General features: G+C 60.8%; 3 protein-coding genes across 5 annotated transcripts in view; all 3 read left to right on the top strand.

Moving 5' to 3' along the window:
- The first annotated feature begins 3,079 nt into the window (after positions 1 to 3,079).
- Positions 3,080 to 5,533, top strand: NME4 (NME/NM23 nucleoside diphosphate kinase 4). Its single transcript, XM_082064261.1, has 5 exons — positions 3,080 to 3,215; positions 4,720 to 4,850; positions 4,994 to 5,095; positions 5,169 to 5,281; positions 5,356 to 5,533. Exons 1-5 carry the CDS (start codon positions 3,125 to 3,127, stop codon positions 5,474 to 5,476), a joined length of 558 nt encoding a protein of 185 aa, XP_081920387.1. The 5' UTR covers positions 3,080 to 3,124; the 3' UTR covers positions 5,477 to 5,533.
- A 937-nt stretch (positions 5,534 to 6,470) lies between these two features.
- DECR2 (2,4-dienoyl-CoA reductase 2) lies at positions 6,471 to 13,095 on the top strand. Of its 2 annotated transcripts, none has more exons than XM_082064257.1 (9): positions 6,471 to 6,617; positions 6,760 to 6,828; positions 7,269 to 7,320; positions 8,833 to 8,968; positions 9,333 to 9,457; positions 10,017 to 10,110; positions 10,364 to 10,468; positions 11,079 to 11,267; positions 12,004 to 13,095. In XM_082064257.1, exons 1-9 carry the CDS (start codon positions 6,520 to 6,522, stop codon positions 12,036 to 12,038), a joined length of 903 nt encoding a protein of 300 aa, XP_081920383.1. In that variant the 5' UTR covers positions 6,471 to 6,519; the 3' UTR covers positions 12,039 to 13,095. The 2 variants fall into 2 exon arrangements, with proteins under 2 accessions (XP_081920383.1, XP_081920382.1); XM_082064256.1 differs by having other exon boundaries at positions 6,493 to 6,617; positions 11,079 to 11,296.
- A 1,042-nt stretch (positions 13,096 to 14,137) lies between these two features.
- RAB11FIP3 (RAB11 family interacting protein 3) overlaps positions 14,138 to 15,325 on the top strand; it is a 72,448-nt gene continuing 71,260 nt past the window's right edge. For both annotated transcript variants that reach the window (XM_082064971.1, XM_082064970.1), the window contains exon 1: positions 14,138 to 14,772. In XM_082064971.1, the coding sequence (XP_081921097.1) occupies positions 14,443 to 14,772 (330 nt within the window). In that variant the 5' untranslated portion in view covers positions 14,138 to 14,442. The remainder of the gene's footprint in view (positions 14,773 to 15,325) is intronic.

The following is a 15,325-nucleotide window of genomic DNA, read 5'->3' as shown; positions in this document are numbered from 1 at the left end:
CTTGTAGCTTGTTTTAGTTTCCTTGCAGGGCCTATTTGTCGCCAAGCTGTTCCACTAGATCAAAATGCTGCTGCAGGCAGCAATCCGTAGCCTTTCCCCGGGATCAGGCAGGAAGACAGGCAGCAGGTCCCTGCGGTGCCCATACTGTACCCTGAGTGCAGAAATGTCTTGTCCGGGCTCCCAACAAGGTCAACAGCTCCTGAAGGGTGCTGTGTGGAGCTGGTGCACATCAGTGTTGGCTTCTTTCTCCACTCTCCCATTGTTGTATTATATTTACCACGTGTGCTCCCTAGTGTGTTCTGTTACCTGTGGTGGTGTTCTGTTTGTTCCCCTAGCAGTCTCTTGTCTGAATTGATCAAGAGCTGCCTGCAGGAGGAAAGTCTCTGAACATTCACAGTGTTGCATTGTAGGAGACCTGAGCTGAAGGCCCAGCCGCTGGCTGGAATGACCCAATAGCAGCATCTGAGCATGAAGGACCAGGCTTTGTAGAACTTTTGAATCTCTGATCATGCAGCTGGGAAGGATTTGGTTTTTTTCCCCTGAAGTCTCTGGTCAGGTAGCCCATGTAGGGCGTTAAATCAGGCTTGATTACAAGGGCTGTGTGGTGGGAACAGCACTGGTCACTGTGAGGGCAGCAAGCCTGGAGGTGGTGTGGTTAACATGGGTTCTCCGGTAAAGCTCTGTAGAAGTGGACTTGAGTGACATGGCTGCTTGTGGACATCCAGGAGGCATCAAGGGTGAGTTGGAGTGTAGGAACACTTGCTTCATGGTTTCTTTACAGTTTTGTGGAAAACATCATGCCATGCACATGTTTGCTGTTCGGTGATAACCTATGCTGTTTGGATAACCTGTGGACAGACAGAGCCTTGCATCCAGTCAGTCTGAACTGGGACCGGTTTGATGTTTGTGCTCCATGCCCTGGAGCAAGCAGCTGGAGTTGAAAGTTGCATGTGAACCAGAGTCCAGCCTGCTCAGACCATGCCTCAGTACAGTCCCTGCACCCAAGGGCTGTGAACCACTGTCTGTAGAGCTCACAGGTGTGCGAAGACCAGTGCGAAGGTGGGAGGGGATTGCAGCAGACAGCGGAGCTCTGACCAGCCAGAGACTGCACCAGGAGCGTGCGGTTTGGAGCAGACAGCTCTGGAGTAACTCAGTGGCACCATCTGCACTTAATAACCACCAGAAAAATAAAGGACTTCAAGTTTTAAGTCTATGAAGATGTGGTGCATGCTCCAAACCTGTCCACAGAGCCTTTCCCTCCTCCGGAGCTGCCACCCTAGTCTCTAGTGCCCTGCTCCAAGCTGTGGTGGGGGACAGCACCGAGCACCCAGGGGGTGGTTTCCCTCAGAGATGGGCTGAGGGGACTTCACCTCTTAATGGTGTGGCTCTCTGGGCTGGTGGTGCTTCTGTTTCTTGCAACACATTGAGTTGACAGAGGGTGAAAGTGCATATTTTTCATGTTTTTTACCTTGCTGAGCATCTGGTCAAGGGCAGTAGCTGGAAGGTGGCCAAAGCCCAGGCTGGAACCTGCCAGCCCTTGTGCTGAAAGCTGATTCTCCTTCCCCAGCCATCACCCAGCGCTCTGTGTGAGCCAGGCAGCTCCCTGGATTGATATCAAAAGGCACCTGATTTCTGTGTACCTGGCTGCCTTACTCTTCCTCAAAGAATGCCGCATTCTGTACTGTCACCCCTGGCATAGCAGATACTGGAGAGGGGATTTTCCATCCTTTAGCCCTCCAGCTTCTGGCCAGCAAAGAGTCCATTTTGCAAGAGCCTGTGATCTCTGCCCATGGGAAGCCATGTCAAATGGTTTTGCAGCTGTGCTGAGCACATTCCCCATGTGCCCCCAGACTGTGGCTAGTGGGAGCCCTGGTCCCCCCACTCCCTGTACTTGGGGGGACAGGAAGGAAATGAGGAAGGAGATGGAGACCAAGGAGCCAAGCCCAGCCTCCCTGGGGTCCCCAGCCCCGTTAATCACCTTGAGCCACTGTGCATTGTGTGTGTTCCTTGACTCGTCACTCATTATCACAGGTTTAGAAAACAGGCTTGAAGTGATGAGGATTTTCCATGAACTAGCAGATATTTTAATAGCAATGTTTGTGTCAAGCTGCTCTCCCAAAAGGTGTCTTGGGAGTTTGGGAGGGATAGTAAGGTCAATAGAGTGCTTTCCCAGCATGGGATCTAGGATGGGGCTGCCTGTACAAACCAGCCCCTGGACAGCTGCCTGCAGGGCTGCCCGTGCCTTTCAGGAGCAGGCACAGCTCCCTCACCTGTTTACTTCACCCCCAAGGAAAACTCAAATCTGAGCAGGAGTGCTGTGAAGAGGAGCATCCTTCTCTCCCACACCCAAGGCTGTGCCCATTGCTGCTTCACAAACTCCCTGTCTTTTCTGCCTCCTTCAGCACAGGCTGGAGTGGAGGAAGGGGCCTCTGTCCTGTCACCTCTGCATGCACAGGGCTCGACCCCCTCCCTGCTTCCCACAGCCTTCAGTGATGATTTAAAACAGAGAGGCTCCCACCTGGGCTGTGCTGCAGGAGAGCCGGGGCCTTGCACCCCTTTCCCAGCACACACTACATGTCCAGGGCAGCCCCGTGTCCCGTGGGGAGGGCACCAGCCTGGGTGCTGCCACTGTGGCCCTTCAACAGGGCTGGGGGGTCCACGCAGCACCGAGCTCCCCTGCACCCCAGGCTGGACGGGCTGATGCGGGGTCTGTCCTCACCTGCACCATCGGGGTAAAGCTCGAAGCAGGTCTGTTTTTTCGCAGGGTCTGGGCCCCACATGTCCCTGGGTCACCCGTGGGGTGGTGCAGGCTCTGCTCCCACTGGGGCTCAGCCCCGCAGAAGGAAGGGCTCCGTGCCGGGGGATGCTCCAAAGGAGAAGGTTGTTCCGTACCGAGGACGCTCCGTGCCGGAGATGCTCCGTACTGTTCTGTACCGGGGATGCTCCGTGCCGGGGATGCCCTGTACCGGGATGCTCCGTGCAGGCGCGGTGGCCGCCCGGTCCCGGCGGCTGCTTTAAGGGGAGGGACGGAAAGCTGACCCATCCCCGGGCTCGGCCGGGCTCTTAAAGCCTCCGCGGGGCGGCCGAGCCCCGCCGCGGCCAGGTCCGACCCGCCGGCCCCGCCATGGGCTCCCTGGGGCGCTGCCTGGCCCGGAGCCTGCTGCGGGGGCAGCCGGGCCTGAGCCTCCCCCACGGGCCCCGCTGCTACGGCTCCGGTGAGACACGGCCCCGTCCTGGCCCCCGGCCCCTTCCCCATCTGGTTCCCGGGCACCCTGTCCCCACCCTTGTCCTGCCCTCAGTCCCTTCCCCATCCTGCCCCTGGGGACCCTGTTCCCATCCTCATCCTGCCCTGGGGGCCCGGTCCCCATCCCTGTCCTGCCCTGGAGGACCCTCTCCCCATACCCATCCTGCCCTTGGGGACCCCATCCCAATCCCTGTCCTGCTCCTGAGCATCCTATCCTGTCCTCATCCTGCCTCTGTGAACCCGGTCCCCATCCCCGTCCTGCCTCAGTCCCCTGCCCATCGTGCCCCCTGGGGCTCCTGTCCCCAGTGTGTCCCTGCAGTGCCCACTGCCCCATCCCCTCCTAGTCGCCCTGGCCCCCCAGTGCCCTGTCCCTCTGCTCAAGGGGCAGCCCTTCAGAGGGGGTGTCCAGCTTATGGGGCCTTTCACTTCTTTGCAGTGTGGGTCAGTGCCGCAGTCTCCTGCCCCTTCCCATGCACCATGATGGGGCAGAGGCTGGAGCTGGTGGCTTCTCTGGCACTGTCCTGTGGATCTGAGGGGTTTTGTGTCCCTAGGGCCGGGATGGGACAACCCCTGTGCCATCCCCAGGGCGGGAGCTGTGTGAAGCCTGGTCACGTCCAGCAACACCCAGAAGAGTGGGTGACATCGTGGGGTCTGTCCCCACCGGCACTGGGGCCTGGCCTCACAGCCCAGGGCAGGATCCTGAAGCCTGGGGCTGGCAGGGAATGTCCCGGCTTGGTGGCCTCTCTCCCTCTCCCTTTCCCTCCTTCCTGTCCTGTTCCTCTGGCGGACAGGACATGCTGTCCCCTGGGGCCTTCTGTCCCCTCCAGCCGGCGTGGCTCCAGCAGGGCCAGTGTCAGGGCTGAGGGGGTGATGGTGATGCTGGTCCCTGCTGTCCCACAGCGCCGTGGGTGATGGTGAGGCTGGACCCTGCTGTGCCGCAGTCCACGGGTGACAGTGACTGGACCCTGCCATCTCACAGTATCCATTCTGCTCTCCGCCAGCGGAGGGCTGCGACCAGAGCCCTGCTTTGTGCCAAGGCTGGTGCCCCGCTGCCTCCAGGCAGGGGGAAGCACTTGAGCCCGGGCAGGAGTGATGGCACATGGGCTGGCTCCTGCAACCCCAACACCAGGACACGGCAGCTGAAACCAGAACCAGCTTGTTAAAGGGTGTTTCCCAGCCACAGATGTGTTCCCAGCACCTACCTGGGCTTTGCAATGTGTCCCCTGGGTCTCCCGCAGGACCCTCCCAGTCTGCAAGGCACAGCTCGGCCAGGGGGATACAGCCCTGGGATGGGGACAGGGATGGGGACAGGATCACCCCACAGCAGCCACTGCCTGCTGAAACTGAGCAGTGACACGTGGTGCCCCAGGCGCAGTGTGCGGTCCTGATGCCACAAACCATGCCCATGTTCTATGTCTGGTGGTGACCTGTGTGCCATGCCTGGCAGTGACACTGGTCCCCCTGTCCCCGTGCAGCCCCGCCAGAGCTGCAGGAGAAGACACTGGTACTGGTGAAGCCGGACGCGGTGCAGCGGCGGCTGGTGGGGAACGTCATCCAGCGCTTTGAGCGGCGTGGCTTCAAGCTGGTGGCCATGAAGCTGCTCCAGGTACCCATCCCCACCGAGCTGTCACCTGTCCCCGCTAGGGACCCAGCTCCCCGCGCCCTGCAGCTGGCTCAGGGGTGCCGTGAGGCAGTGCCAGCGGGGGGCACTGGCCAGGTGTCCCCACTGTCACCCTGTACTGCCATCAGGCAGACCAGGGTCTCCTGGACAAGCACTACCAGCAGCTGCGGCAGAAGCCCTTCTACCCAGCGCTCCTCGCCTACATGACCTCAGGGCCACTGGTGGCCATGGTGAGGGGCTGCGACAGGGGTTTTGGGGGTCCCGGGGAGGATCCAGGGGGCTCAGGTGTCCCCTGTCCCACAGGTGTGGGAGGGCTACAACGTGGTCAGGTCCACACGGGCCATGGTGGGGGATACGGACTCAGCGGTGGCGGCGGCAGGCACCATCCGGGGAGACTTCAGCATGCACGTCAGCAGGTAGGGGTGCGGGGCAGGTGGCAGGGCTGGCGGTGGGACCCCATGGCCACGGCACCGTCCCCATCCCTGTGCAGGAACGTGGTCCACGCCAGTGACTCAGTGGAGACGGCCCAGCGGGAGATTGGCTTCTGGTTCCAGCGGAACGAGCTGGTGGCCTGGGAGAGCGGAGACCGGGACTACACCTGGGGGCCGTAGGGCAGCCCTGGCCGCACCGACCCCCCCACCCCGGGCAGGACCCCCAGCCCCTCAATAAACCCCGTGCCTCCAGTCACAGCTCCGGTCCCCTCCCTTGGACACTGTCAGGCAGCCATGGGGCCACCAGGGGGCACTGGGATGGTACTGGGGGCACTGGAACGATGCTGGGATGTCCCAGAGCTCACTGCGGGGATACTGGGAAGCTCTGGGAGGCACTGGCGTATCCCTGGGGTGGTACTGGAAAGCTCTGGGAGGAACTGGGATGTCACTGGGTGGCCGTGGGACAGTACTGAGAAGCTCTGGGGAGGAACCGGGAAGGTCAGACAGGCACTGGGATGTCACTGTGAAGGGCTGGGATGTCTTTGGGGGGCATTAGGATGGTACTGGGGGACACTGGGCTGTCCCTGGGGGGCGCTGGGGTGGTACCGGCAAGCTCTGGGAGGCTCGGGGTTGTCCCTGTGAAGTGGTTAGATGTCCCCAGGAGGCACTGCGGTGACACTGGGAGGTTCTGGGAGGGACTAGCACAGCCCTGGGCTGGTAATGGGAATCTCTGGGAGGCACTGGAATGTCGCCAGAGTACTGGGAGGCACTGCGCTGTCCTGGGGGCCACTGGGGCGGTACTGGGCAGCTCTGGGAGACAGAGATGTCCCTGTGAAGTGCTTGTGTGTCGTCAGGGGGCACTGCGGTGATACTGGGCAGCTCTGGGGGTCACTGGGCTGTCCCCGGGGGCAGCAGGAGGCTCTGCAGGTCCCTGGAAGAGCCCAGGGTGGGTCTGGGCTGGCAAGGGGCGTCCGAGGGGCTCCAGGGAGCACTGGGATATCGTTGGGAGGGCCGGCGGTGTCGCCGGGCTGTCACCGGCACACCAGTGTGCCCCTGGGGACACTGGGGGGCGCCATGGGACGCCGCTCCAGCCATGCGCCGTTGCCAGGCAACGCCTGCAGACGCCTGCGCATGCGCGGGACGGGCCGTTTCCCGGCGAGGACTACATCTCCCGGCGTGCTCTGCGGCGGCGCTGTCCCGGCGTGCTCTGCGGTGAGGCCCCCATGGCGGAGGCGGCAGCAGCATCCCGGCCGGCGCCGGACGTGGACGGCGATGAGTGCCTCCGCGAGTACCGCCACCTCTTCAGCCCCGACATCCTGGCGTGAGTGCCGGGGCGCTGAGGGCTCCGGCCCGCCTCGGGGCCTCAGCTCGGGCCGCTGGGTGCGGGGCCGCGGCCTGGGGTGTGCGGCCTCTCCTGCCCGCCTTGCTCGGCGCTCGCCTCTGACTGTCCTTTTGTCCCCCAGGGGGCAGGTGGCGTTCATCACCGGCGGCGGCTCGGGCATCGGCTTCCGCATCGCCGAGATCTTCATGAGGTGGGGGAGCGCGGCGGGGCTGCGGTTGGCGGCGGTGCCCGCGGGGTCTTGGGCCTCCTGGGGCGCCGGTGGGACAGAGCGGGAAAAGCTCCGCTTCTCCTGGGGCGGCTGTGGTAATGCGGCCTGGAAGAGCTGGAGTGTGAATTTGGGGGTAACAGAGCCCTTAGGAGAGCTGTGAACAGGAGGTGCGGGCAGCCCTGCAGACTGGGGGTGTGGGAGGCTGGCGCTGCCCCGGCACAGCGCTGGGACGGGTCTCCGGGGCCCCGGCCAGAACTCTGCCCCTTCGTGAGTCCTGTGGGCTTGGAAGAGCAGCACTCCTCCAAGGATGTTGTGCTACCTCCTGCTGCTCACCAACCAAACTCCTGGTAATCCCCAGAGGGCTGAGATGACTGAGAGGAGCTGGTGCCGTGTGGTCATTCTCATCAGCGTCTTCTTTGCAGGCACGGCTGCCGGACAGTCATCGCAAGCCGGAACCTGCAACGAGTGTCAGAGGTGAGTCTGTGGGCTCCAGCGGGAGAGGCAAGCAGAAGGGAGAGCTGTGAACACCTAGAATTCCTTCTCTCCTCTTCTTTGGGCAAAGCTGGGAGCCCTGGGAATAGTGCAGCAGGAGTGCCTCACCAGTGCTGCCTTGTCTTCCGCCAGCTCTGAGCACTCCAGCGCCAGCAGTGATGGGCAGGACAGGTGTGGGGTTAGGATAAGCTGTACCTACTGCACCTTGCAGTAGAGCTCAATTAATTATGGACATACCTTCCCCCATCAGCTTTGGGAGCTTCTGTTCTAGGTATCATATCACCTTTTTGTTGATGAGACAGAGCAAAACAAACTGTGGGGAAGGTTTGTCAGCAGGGAAGTGGCAGAGCCCAAGGTCCAACCTGAATCTCAGCCTCGAGTAGGGCAAGTCCTCTTTGTCCAAGGGTTACCTGGGCTGGGGGACGTACTCTGATCCCCCAAATCTCATTTATATTGCATCTGGAGGATGCAGGGCTGGGAAGCTCTACTGGGCTGTAGCTACCCTGTGGATGGTTGGGCTGAGCAAGCACCCACCCCCACGTGTCTGACCCGGGGCTGGGGTTTGGCTGATCACAGTTTCCATTCCTCACTGTGGCTTGTGCTGCGGTCTCAAGCCAAAAGTGACTGTGAGAGCGCTTTGCGGTAGCTATGTGGGGCCTTCACTGAAATGTAATAATGATCAAAATCGGCACTTGGGAGTGAGCTGGCATGACCCAGCTGCCTGGAGGTGGTTAGCGCTGTCATTTCACATTTCTTCATGATCACGTACCAGAAAACAAGCCGCAAAGCTCAGTGGCTTTTTGTTCCTAAGGGGCTGGTGTCTTCTGAGCACACAGGGGCTGCTTGCCCATGCTCTTGACACTTGGTGTGTACTAGTTGGGGCTCAAAGCCTGGAAGGGCCCAATGAGCCCGAGCAGGAGTGTTGCTGGGTGTTGTGCAGGGTTGTTGCAGAATTTGTGCAACCCCTATGCTTAATTCGCTGGGGAGAGTCATGTTCTTAATGAGCACCGCGGGGCTGGTTTGTGGCAGGCACTGAGCCGCAGAGCTGGCCGGCTCTGCCTCACAGGCAGTGACCCTGGCAATTGCTGTTCTGCATTTGTCCTTTTGCCTACTGACATTTTTGGATCTAAAGGTTAACTGTGCCTGGGCTCATGTCAAAAATGCCTTGTTTGGGTCCAACCTTTGTACTTGCCCTGCAGAGATGCTGCTGGGGATATGTCAATGACAGGCCACGGAGATAACTGCGCCTGGTGAGGCCTCAGGGTCAGTCTGTTGTGCGGCTGGGACATGACATGCAGGAGCTTTCTCTGGCTACCCCAGGGCTTTACCTGCTGCCAGGCTGAAGCCATCTGTGTTTAGGCAGGTCTCTTCCATGCCCACAGTATTTTGGACGGGGCTGCTGCCTGACTTCTTCCTCTCCTGTTACAAGGTCTGGGTCTAACCCTCACTGAAGGGCAGAGCCTCAGCAAGAACCTCACCTCTGTTATTTTGTAGGCCTCTAAAAAGCTGGTGGCAGCCACAGGCCAGCAGTGCCTCCCTCTGTCCCTAGATGTCAGGCAGCCCCAAACCATTGAGGCAGCGGTGGATGAGGCACTGAAAGAGTTCAAGCGGATTGACATCCTCATTAATGGTGAGCTGCTGGGGTGGGCAGGGCGAAGATTTGGTACATTTGGCTTATGCTGCTTTGGTCTGGGAGCATCTGGACAGCCCCTGGGAGTACAGAGGAGACGGGCTCCGAGGAAGCAGAGACCTGCTCATGATACGTGGCCATCCCTGCTTGCCTAGGTGTGGATATCCCTGCTCCCACTGCACCAGCACCCTCCTGCCCTCAGGCTGGCTGTGCTACTGGGCACCCAGAGCCACAAGTTGTCTATCCCCATGCTCTCCAGTCTACCCAGATGGTATCACTCGCCTTCCCTCTTGCAGAAGTGCACTGAACCTGCCTGATCTCTCCTGGCCCCATCTGACTCTGCTCCTGGCTGCTTGTTCTTCAGGTGCTGCAGGAAACTTTCTGTGCCCAGCCAGCGCCCTGTCCTTCAATGCCTTCAAGACTGTGATAGATATTGATACCATTGGCACCTTCAACACCTCCAAAGTCCTCTTTGAGAAATATTTCCGGGTAAGTGGAACGAGAGCCAGAAGACTTGCTGGAAAGGCTCCTGGTAGGCAGGAGGTTAGTGTCAAACAAGCCACACTTTGCTCCTGAGAAATTCAGGGAAGTTTGAAGGACAGAAGGGAGCACAGAACCCATGTAGCAAGGGCCAGGCTGCTGGGCCTCTGCCACCACCCTGCTCAGATCCAGTCCATTCCACCTCAGGAATGACAGCCCCTGCACAGGAACCAGGAATCCTGCCTGTACCCAGCCATGGGGCTTTGACTTTTGTGGCACCTTTCCATGCTCTGCCACCTGCCTGCGGGAAGCTGTGATCCGCTGCTCCTTTTCCAGCTCCTCTCCTTTCCCTTGGCCTTTGCTTGTCCCCTGCATCTCCCACCTCACTGGAGTGGCCCTGCTGGCTGCCTTAGTTTGGTGAGGCTGGGTGGGCAGTGCTGCCTTGGTGATGGGTTACTGCAGAGGTGGCAGTGCCCATGGGTGAGCCCAGCTCTCTTGTCCCATCACTCTCCTATGCGAACCTTAGTGCTACTTGCTGCCTAACACCGCATCTTCTTTCCTTCCCCAGGACCACGGCGGGGTCATCGTTAACATCACAGCAACCCTGAGCTACCGAGGGCAGGCCCTCCAGGTGCATGCTGGTTCTGCTAAGGCTGCCATAGGTACCTAAACACTCCTTGCTGGGGCTCTGTGTGAGAATCAGTAAGGAGGCTGGTTCTTCCCGAATATTGGAATGGGAGAGGTGAATGTAAACTGGTGTGGTTATAGGTTTGGGCTGAGGCCCTTCTCTCCCCCAGGCTTGCTTTTACTGGGCCCTTTATTCTTGTCCAGTCTCCTGTGGCTTTTTGCCCCCTACAGAAGTTACTGGAGTGGCTCTGCTCTCCATTTCTCATTCCCGTTGTAATCCCTTCCTAGATGCCATGACCCGTCATCTTGCTGTGGAGTGGGGACCCAATAACATCCGAGTGAACAGCTTGGCGCCAGGCCCCATTACAGGCACCGAGGGCTACCGGCGGCTGGGTGAGGCAACCTGGAGCTCCTGTCTCTGCTCAGTGGTGGCTTGCTGGCATCTCTTTGGGTGGAGGCTGTGATGGACCACCAGTGCCATGCAGCCTGTGGGGCGTGTGATGCAGTTGGGGCCGTTGTTGTTGGGCATGGCTGTCCCGTGACCCAGCTGCACGTCTCTTTGGGGGAGCAGCCCTTCCCGTGTCCTTGGTACCTTGCGGGGCACTGATTTTTCTGCTGAATGGCAGCTTTTTATGCTCTTTGACACCATGATGTATTGTGTTCTCACAAAGCTCAGCCTGACCACCTGCCATGCCTGATGGTGCAGCTCTTGCAGTCCATCAGTGGCATGTGCGTTCATCCATGGAGGCTGGGAAAGATCTCTGAGGTCTTGTCTTGAACTCAGTGTTGTGGTACAAACCCCACTGCTGGGCTTGAGCTCCCCTCATTTAACCCTCATCTGAAGCCTCTTCCTCTGGGCTGTCCCCAGGGCTGTGCCAGGATCTCCTCCAGGTTCCCTGGGGCTCTCAGCAAGCCCTGCGCAAGCAGTGCTGCCGTGTCTGGCAGGCAGTGGTGGTGGACAGGAGGTCCATGGTCCTACCTCACTCTTTCTTCCACCACTTAGGTGGGAAGTTTGCTGAGGAAGGAGGCCAGTTCGACATGATCCCCCTCCAGCGTGCAGGGAACAAGACGGAGATCGCCCACAGCACGCTGTACCTGGCGAGCCCCCTCTCCTCCTATGTGACGGGAACCACCTTGGTCGTGGATGGTGGGATCTGGCTGACCTCTGCCAACAACTTTCCCGCCTTGCTGGGTATTGCTTCATCCTCTGCTAAACTCTAGGTGACGTGCATTTCCCGCTCTGTGGAAATAAAGCAGGGCTCGTGTCAGCCTTCTTCAAGTGCCTTGGTCATCTGGTACCAGCACTAGGCTCTGCCCCTCCTGTGTTGGGGCAGAGGGGACAGATGGTGGGTGTCAGGGTTTCTGGGTGAGGGTAGCCAGCCCGGGTCTTGACAAGAAAGCACTTTTTTCAAGCCTTCCTCTGTTTTTTGGGAAGGTGGAGCAGGGTCTTCCCCTGTGCTGTTATCAGAGCAGGCACTGAGCAACATGGGGAGCATCTTTTTAGTCTTCATGGATGGTTCTAGGGATTACTTGGGAGAGGCAGAAGAAATTGCTGGGTTTTTCCTCTAAGCCTGGGGTTTATGTGGTATCTCTTGTTGTTCCTGCTGGAGGGTCCATGTCTGGACACTTCCGAGTGTCCCCTGAAGCGACATCATTCCCCTCTATTGTGCCTCATCAGCAGGACTGGGCACAGGGGTCCTGACAGCTTCTGCCTCTCTTTTCTTCCTTGCATGAGATACTGCGATGTGTCTTGTGTTGCAGCTGAACTGTATGCAGGATTCTGCAGAGGTGGGATGGGAGCTGACGCCTGGTTACTGGGGCTTTCTAGGAGAGGGGTTTCCCTTCTTCCCCTCGCCCCCTGCCTGGCAGCGCCCCCCAGCCCAGCAGGCCTGGGCAGAACTCTGTACCCACTCCCTGCTGTCTTGCAGATTTCTGGGCTGCAGGAGCAAACAAAAATCAATGATGGACAGCCCGAGACTGACCGATGGACAGAAACAAGATGGAGTGCTGCTGTTCTGGGACATCTTGGGGTGACGTTTCACAGTGTCATAGCCGATAGTTGCTGCTGGTGACTGGTAGTTACACTGATTCTGCCTCGGGGAGGAAGTGCTAGAGTGCTGGGTGGGGAGCAAGGCCACCCCTGTTCTGTGCTGTTACTTTCTTCTGAGGTGACATGGCAGAGGGTGCAGGGACAGTGTGGGGTATGCAGGCTGTGACGTTCACTGTCCATTTGTGTCTCCTCTGATTTGCTCTCCTGGCCTTTCCCAAGTCCCTGGCAGTGCTGCCCATGGTTACCTGTCCTCTTCCTCCTCTCTTCCCCATTTCACCCTGGGAGCTGCCCAAGAGCCCCAGCAGCAGCTCCTTTTTGGGAGGGGAGAGTAGTTCGGCCTGTCCTGGGCTGAGATCAGCATTTTGGGGGCAGCTCTGGCTTGGCAACAGGAACTGGCAGCTCTCGGGGTGGGGGGAAACAAGAACCAAGCTGGCCACTGGCGGGGGAAATGGCCCTGTCCCCTCTGGGGGGTTCCTAAAGGGGCAGCAGTCCCCAGAGCAGATTTAGCTGGGTGTCCTTCTGGGAGTAGAGGTGGTGTGAGGTTGGAGCCCACCAGAGCTGGCTCTGTACGCTATAGTACTGTATCTGTTGGGAGCCTGGAATGTCCAGTTGTCTGTCTGCCCCCCAGTCTGTCAGTCTCGTGCTGTCTCCTTTCTTCATACAGACACTACAGCTGAGGGTGAATCAAGGGCTACTGAAATTCAGTCCTTTCTGAGCTGACTGATGCAGGGGCCACACCAGCTCTGCGCTGGGCTGCCAGAGCCAAACATGCCCCTGGTGCCAGCACCTCAGGGGCACACACACACCCCTTGCTCGTGTGCTGTGGCCTCCTGCTGCTGTCGGCATTCTTTAAGCTTATCCTGAATTCCATAAAGCTTGTTTTTCTACTTGATTGTCTTTCCTACTTGATTGTAGACTTGCCAGGTTTTGCTCCTTCCTCCAGGCCCCAAATAAAGAACATCCACCCTGAGCTGTGATGCTTCTCATCTGTTTGTCTGGGTTGATCCTGCGGCCTCTGACTGCTGGGCCCTCGGGAAGGTTTGCTGGTGCTCCTTGTCCTCTATTGAGCTGGTGGTGGCAACAGGAAGAGCTCTAGGAGGCAAGTCATGTGTTTGGTCAGAGCACCCATGTATAGATCACTGCTACACGAGCAAAGCCAGTGCCTGTGCCCTGTGGTGCTGACTGATCCTGGTGGCCCGAATTGTGCCCTGAGGGAGGCTGAAAAACCACCTTGTACAGTCCCAGTCTTCGGTGGCTGTTGGACACTGTCACCCCATACAGGCGGTCTTTGAGGACCTGGCTCTGGGGAGAGGGTTCCAGCAGCCATTGGGTCCCTCAGCAGAGGTGACAGGGAAGCGCTGAGGGATTTGGTGGGAGGGACACGCTGATCCCTTCAGCGGGCACAGGGATGTGGTGCTTGCCCTGGGGTCTGGACACTTTGCCCAGGACTCTCCTAAGATTTGCCTCCAGCCACACTATCCCTCTTCCCAGACAACACAAGTATTTCCTCCTGGAGAGGGCCTGTGGGAGGTTTGCTTGGTCCAGGCTTCTGCATCCCTCTTTAAGTGGGCCTCGGTTCAGCATGTCCGAGCGGGCTGGGGACTGTCTAATGACACGAGGTCCCTCCCACAGGCTCAGCTCGGGCCAAGCCCGGGGGCGGGGTGCACGGGGCGGCTGACACGGGCAGTGCGGGGCTGGGGGGCAGCGGGTGGGTTGCATGGTGCACGCTCCCCCCGGGGTGCGGTGGTCCCGGTGTCCCCCACGACCCGGAGGCGGGCGCGGGCGGAACGTGCTCGCGCACCGCGTGGCCCTTATCCCTCCAGCCGCGCGCCAGGCGGGGCGGGGCCTTCCCACGGCCTCGCGCCGCGTCGGGGTGGGCGTGAGGGCGCACGGGCAGACGACTGACGTCACCGCCCCGGCTACTGCGGCGGCCACCGCGCTGGGTCCGGCGGTTCGCGCGGGCTGCCCCGGAGCGGCGGCGCGGGCGGGCGGGCGGGGTTGTTTCTCGGCACCGCCGCCTCCTCCCACTCCCGGTTGCGGGGAGGAACCGCGTCACCCCGGCGCTCGGAGCCGCCAGTCGCGGGTGGGGCGGGGCCGCCCCCGGTGCGAGCGCGGCGGGCGGGGCCGACGCCGCCTCGCACAAAGCCGTGTGCCCGAGTGCGGGCGGAGCTACCGCCGGCACTGCACTGGCATCGCCGCACCGGTACCGGCACCGCCCCGCCGGGCGGCCGTGATGTGAGGGGGTGATGGCCGCGGGGCATGGCCGCCGGGCAGCGGCGGGGCGGGCGGCGGCGGGCGCTGAGCGCCGCCGGTGAAAATGGAGCCGCATCCGCCGGCGGCCGTGCCCGAGCCCCCGCTCCCCCGGGGGCCGCGGCAGGACGGGCCGGAGCCGGAGCCGGAGCTGGAGCTGGAGCTAGAGCCGGTCTTCTGGGCACCTGAGGCCGCCGAGCCCGCCCCGGGGCCGCCGCCGTGGTCCCCGCCGGAGCGGGGGGGCTGCCCGGCCCTGGAGGAGCCCGTGGAGCCCCCGGCCCGGCCGGAGGAGGAGCCGCGCCTCCGGCCTGTCTTCGATGCCCTGGACCGCGACGGCGACGGCTTCGTGCGTGTGGAGGAGTTTGTCCAGTTCGCCACGGCCTACGGTGCCGAGCAGGTGAGGCTGGTGGCTTCCCCGGGCACCGGGGCTCGGTCCACCCCGGGGCCCGGTCAGGCCTGTGGGCCTGGTCGGGCCGGGGCCCCCCCTCACACCTGCCCGGTCGGTGTCCGCAGAGCTCAGTGCCCCCGGGGAAGGAGCCGTGGGCCCTGGGTGCGAGCCGAGCGATGGCTCCTCTGCCGTGGACTCCGCAGCTGGTGCCAGTAGTGGGGAGCCCCCACGCTGGGCCTTCGGTGGTCACCCATGTGCCGAAGGGGTGATGAGCAAAGGCAGCTCACGTTTACAGCAGCAGCCCTTGGAGGAGCTTTAACCATGAGCGAGGACAGTGTCTGCATCACCGGCCTCCGGGCTGGCCCAAGTGAAGGGCACTCGTGGGCTGAAATGGATGCAGGAGGTATGGAGGGAGCCAGGCGAAACTGGAGCTCATATTTTCTAGGTCCTGATCCTCTGGGAACAGCATCTCAGCAGTGCCGCGAGGAGCCCGCATCCCCTCTCTTTGTTCTCCATCACTAACGCGTTTTGGGTTTGCGCAGCTCCCGTGTGTAGGGGACCA

This window comes from Streptopelia decaocto (genome assembly GCF_964273445.1).
Source record: "Streptopelia decaocto genome assembly, chromosome: 13".
NCBI lineage: Eukaryota > Metazoa > Chordata > Aves > Columbiformes > Columbidae > Streptopelia > Streptopelia decaocto.
The sequence above is the reverse complement of the archived record's forward strand: the minus strand, read 5'-3'. Positions and strand labels throughout refer to the sequence as shown.

Excerpts from the sequence above, each read along its gene's own strand:
- NME4 (XM_082064261.1), top strand. The coding sequence starts at position 3,125 with ATGGGCTCCCTGGGGCGCTGCCTGGCCCGGAGCCTGCTGCGGGGGCAG. Across the intron at positions 5,096-5,168 it reads CAGGGCCACTGGTGGCCATG|GTGTGGGAGGGCTACAACGT; the intron begins GTGAGGGGCTGC and ends CCTGTCCCACAG. Across the intron at positions 5,282-5,355 it reads TTCAGCATGCACGTCAGCAG|GAACGTGGTCCACGCCAGTG; the intron begins GTAGGGGTGCGG and ends ATCCCTGTGCAG.
- DECR2 (XM_082064257.1), top strand. The coding sequence starts at position 6,520 with ATGGCGGAGGCGGCAGCAGCATCCCGGCCGGCGCCGGACGTGGACGGC. Across the intron at positions 8,969-9,332 it reads GATTGACATCCTCATTAATG|GTGCTGCAGGAAACTTTCTG; the intron begins GTGAGCTGCTGG and ends CTTGTTCTTCAG. Across the intron at positions 11,268-12,003 it reads CAACTTTCCCGCCTTGCTGG|ATTTCTGGGCTGCAGGAGCA; the intron begins GTATTGCTTCAT and ends GCTGTCTTGCAG.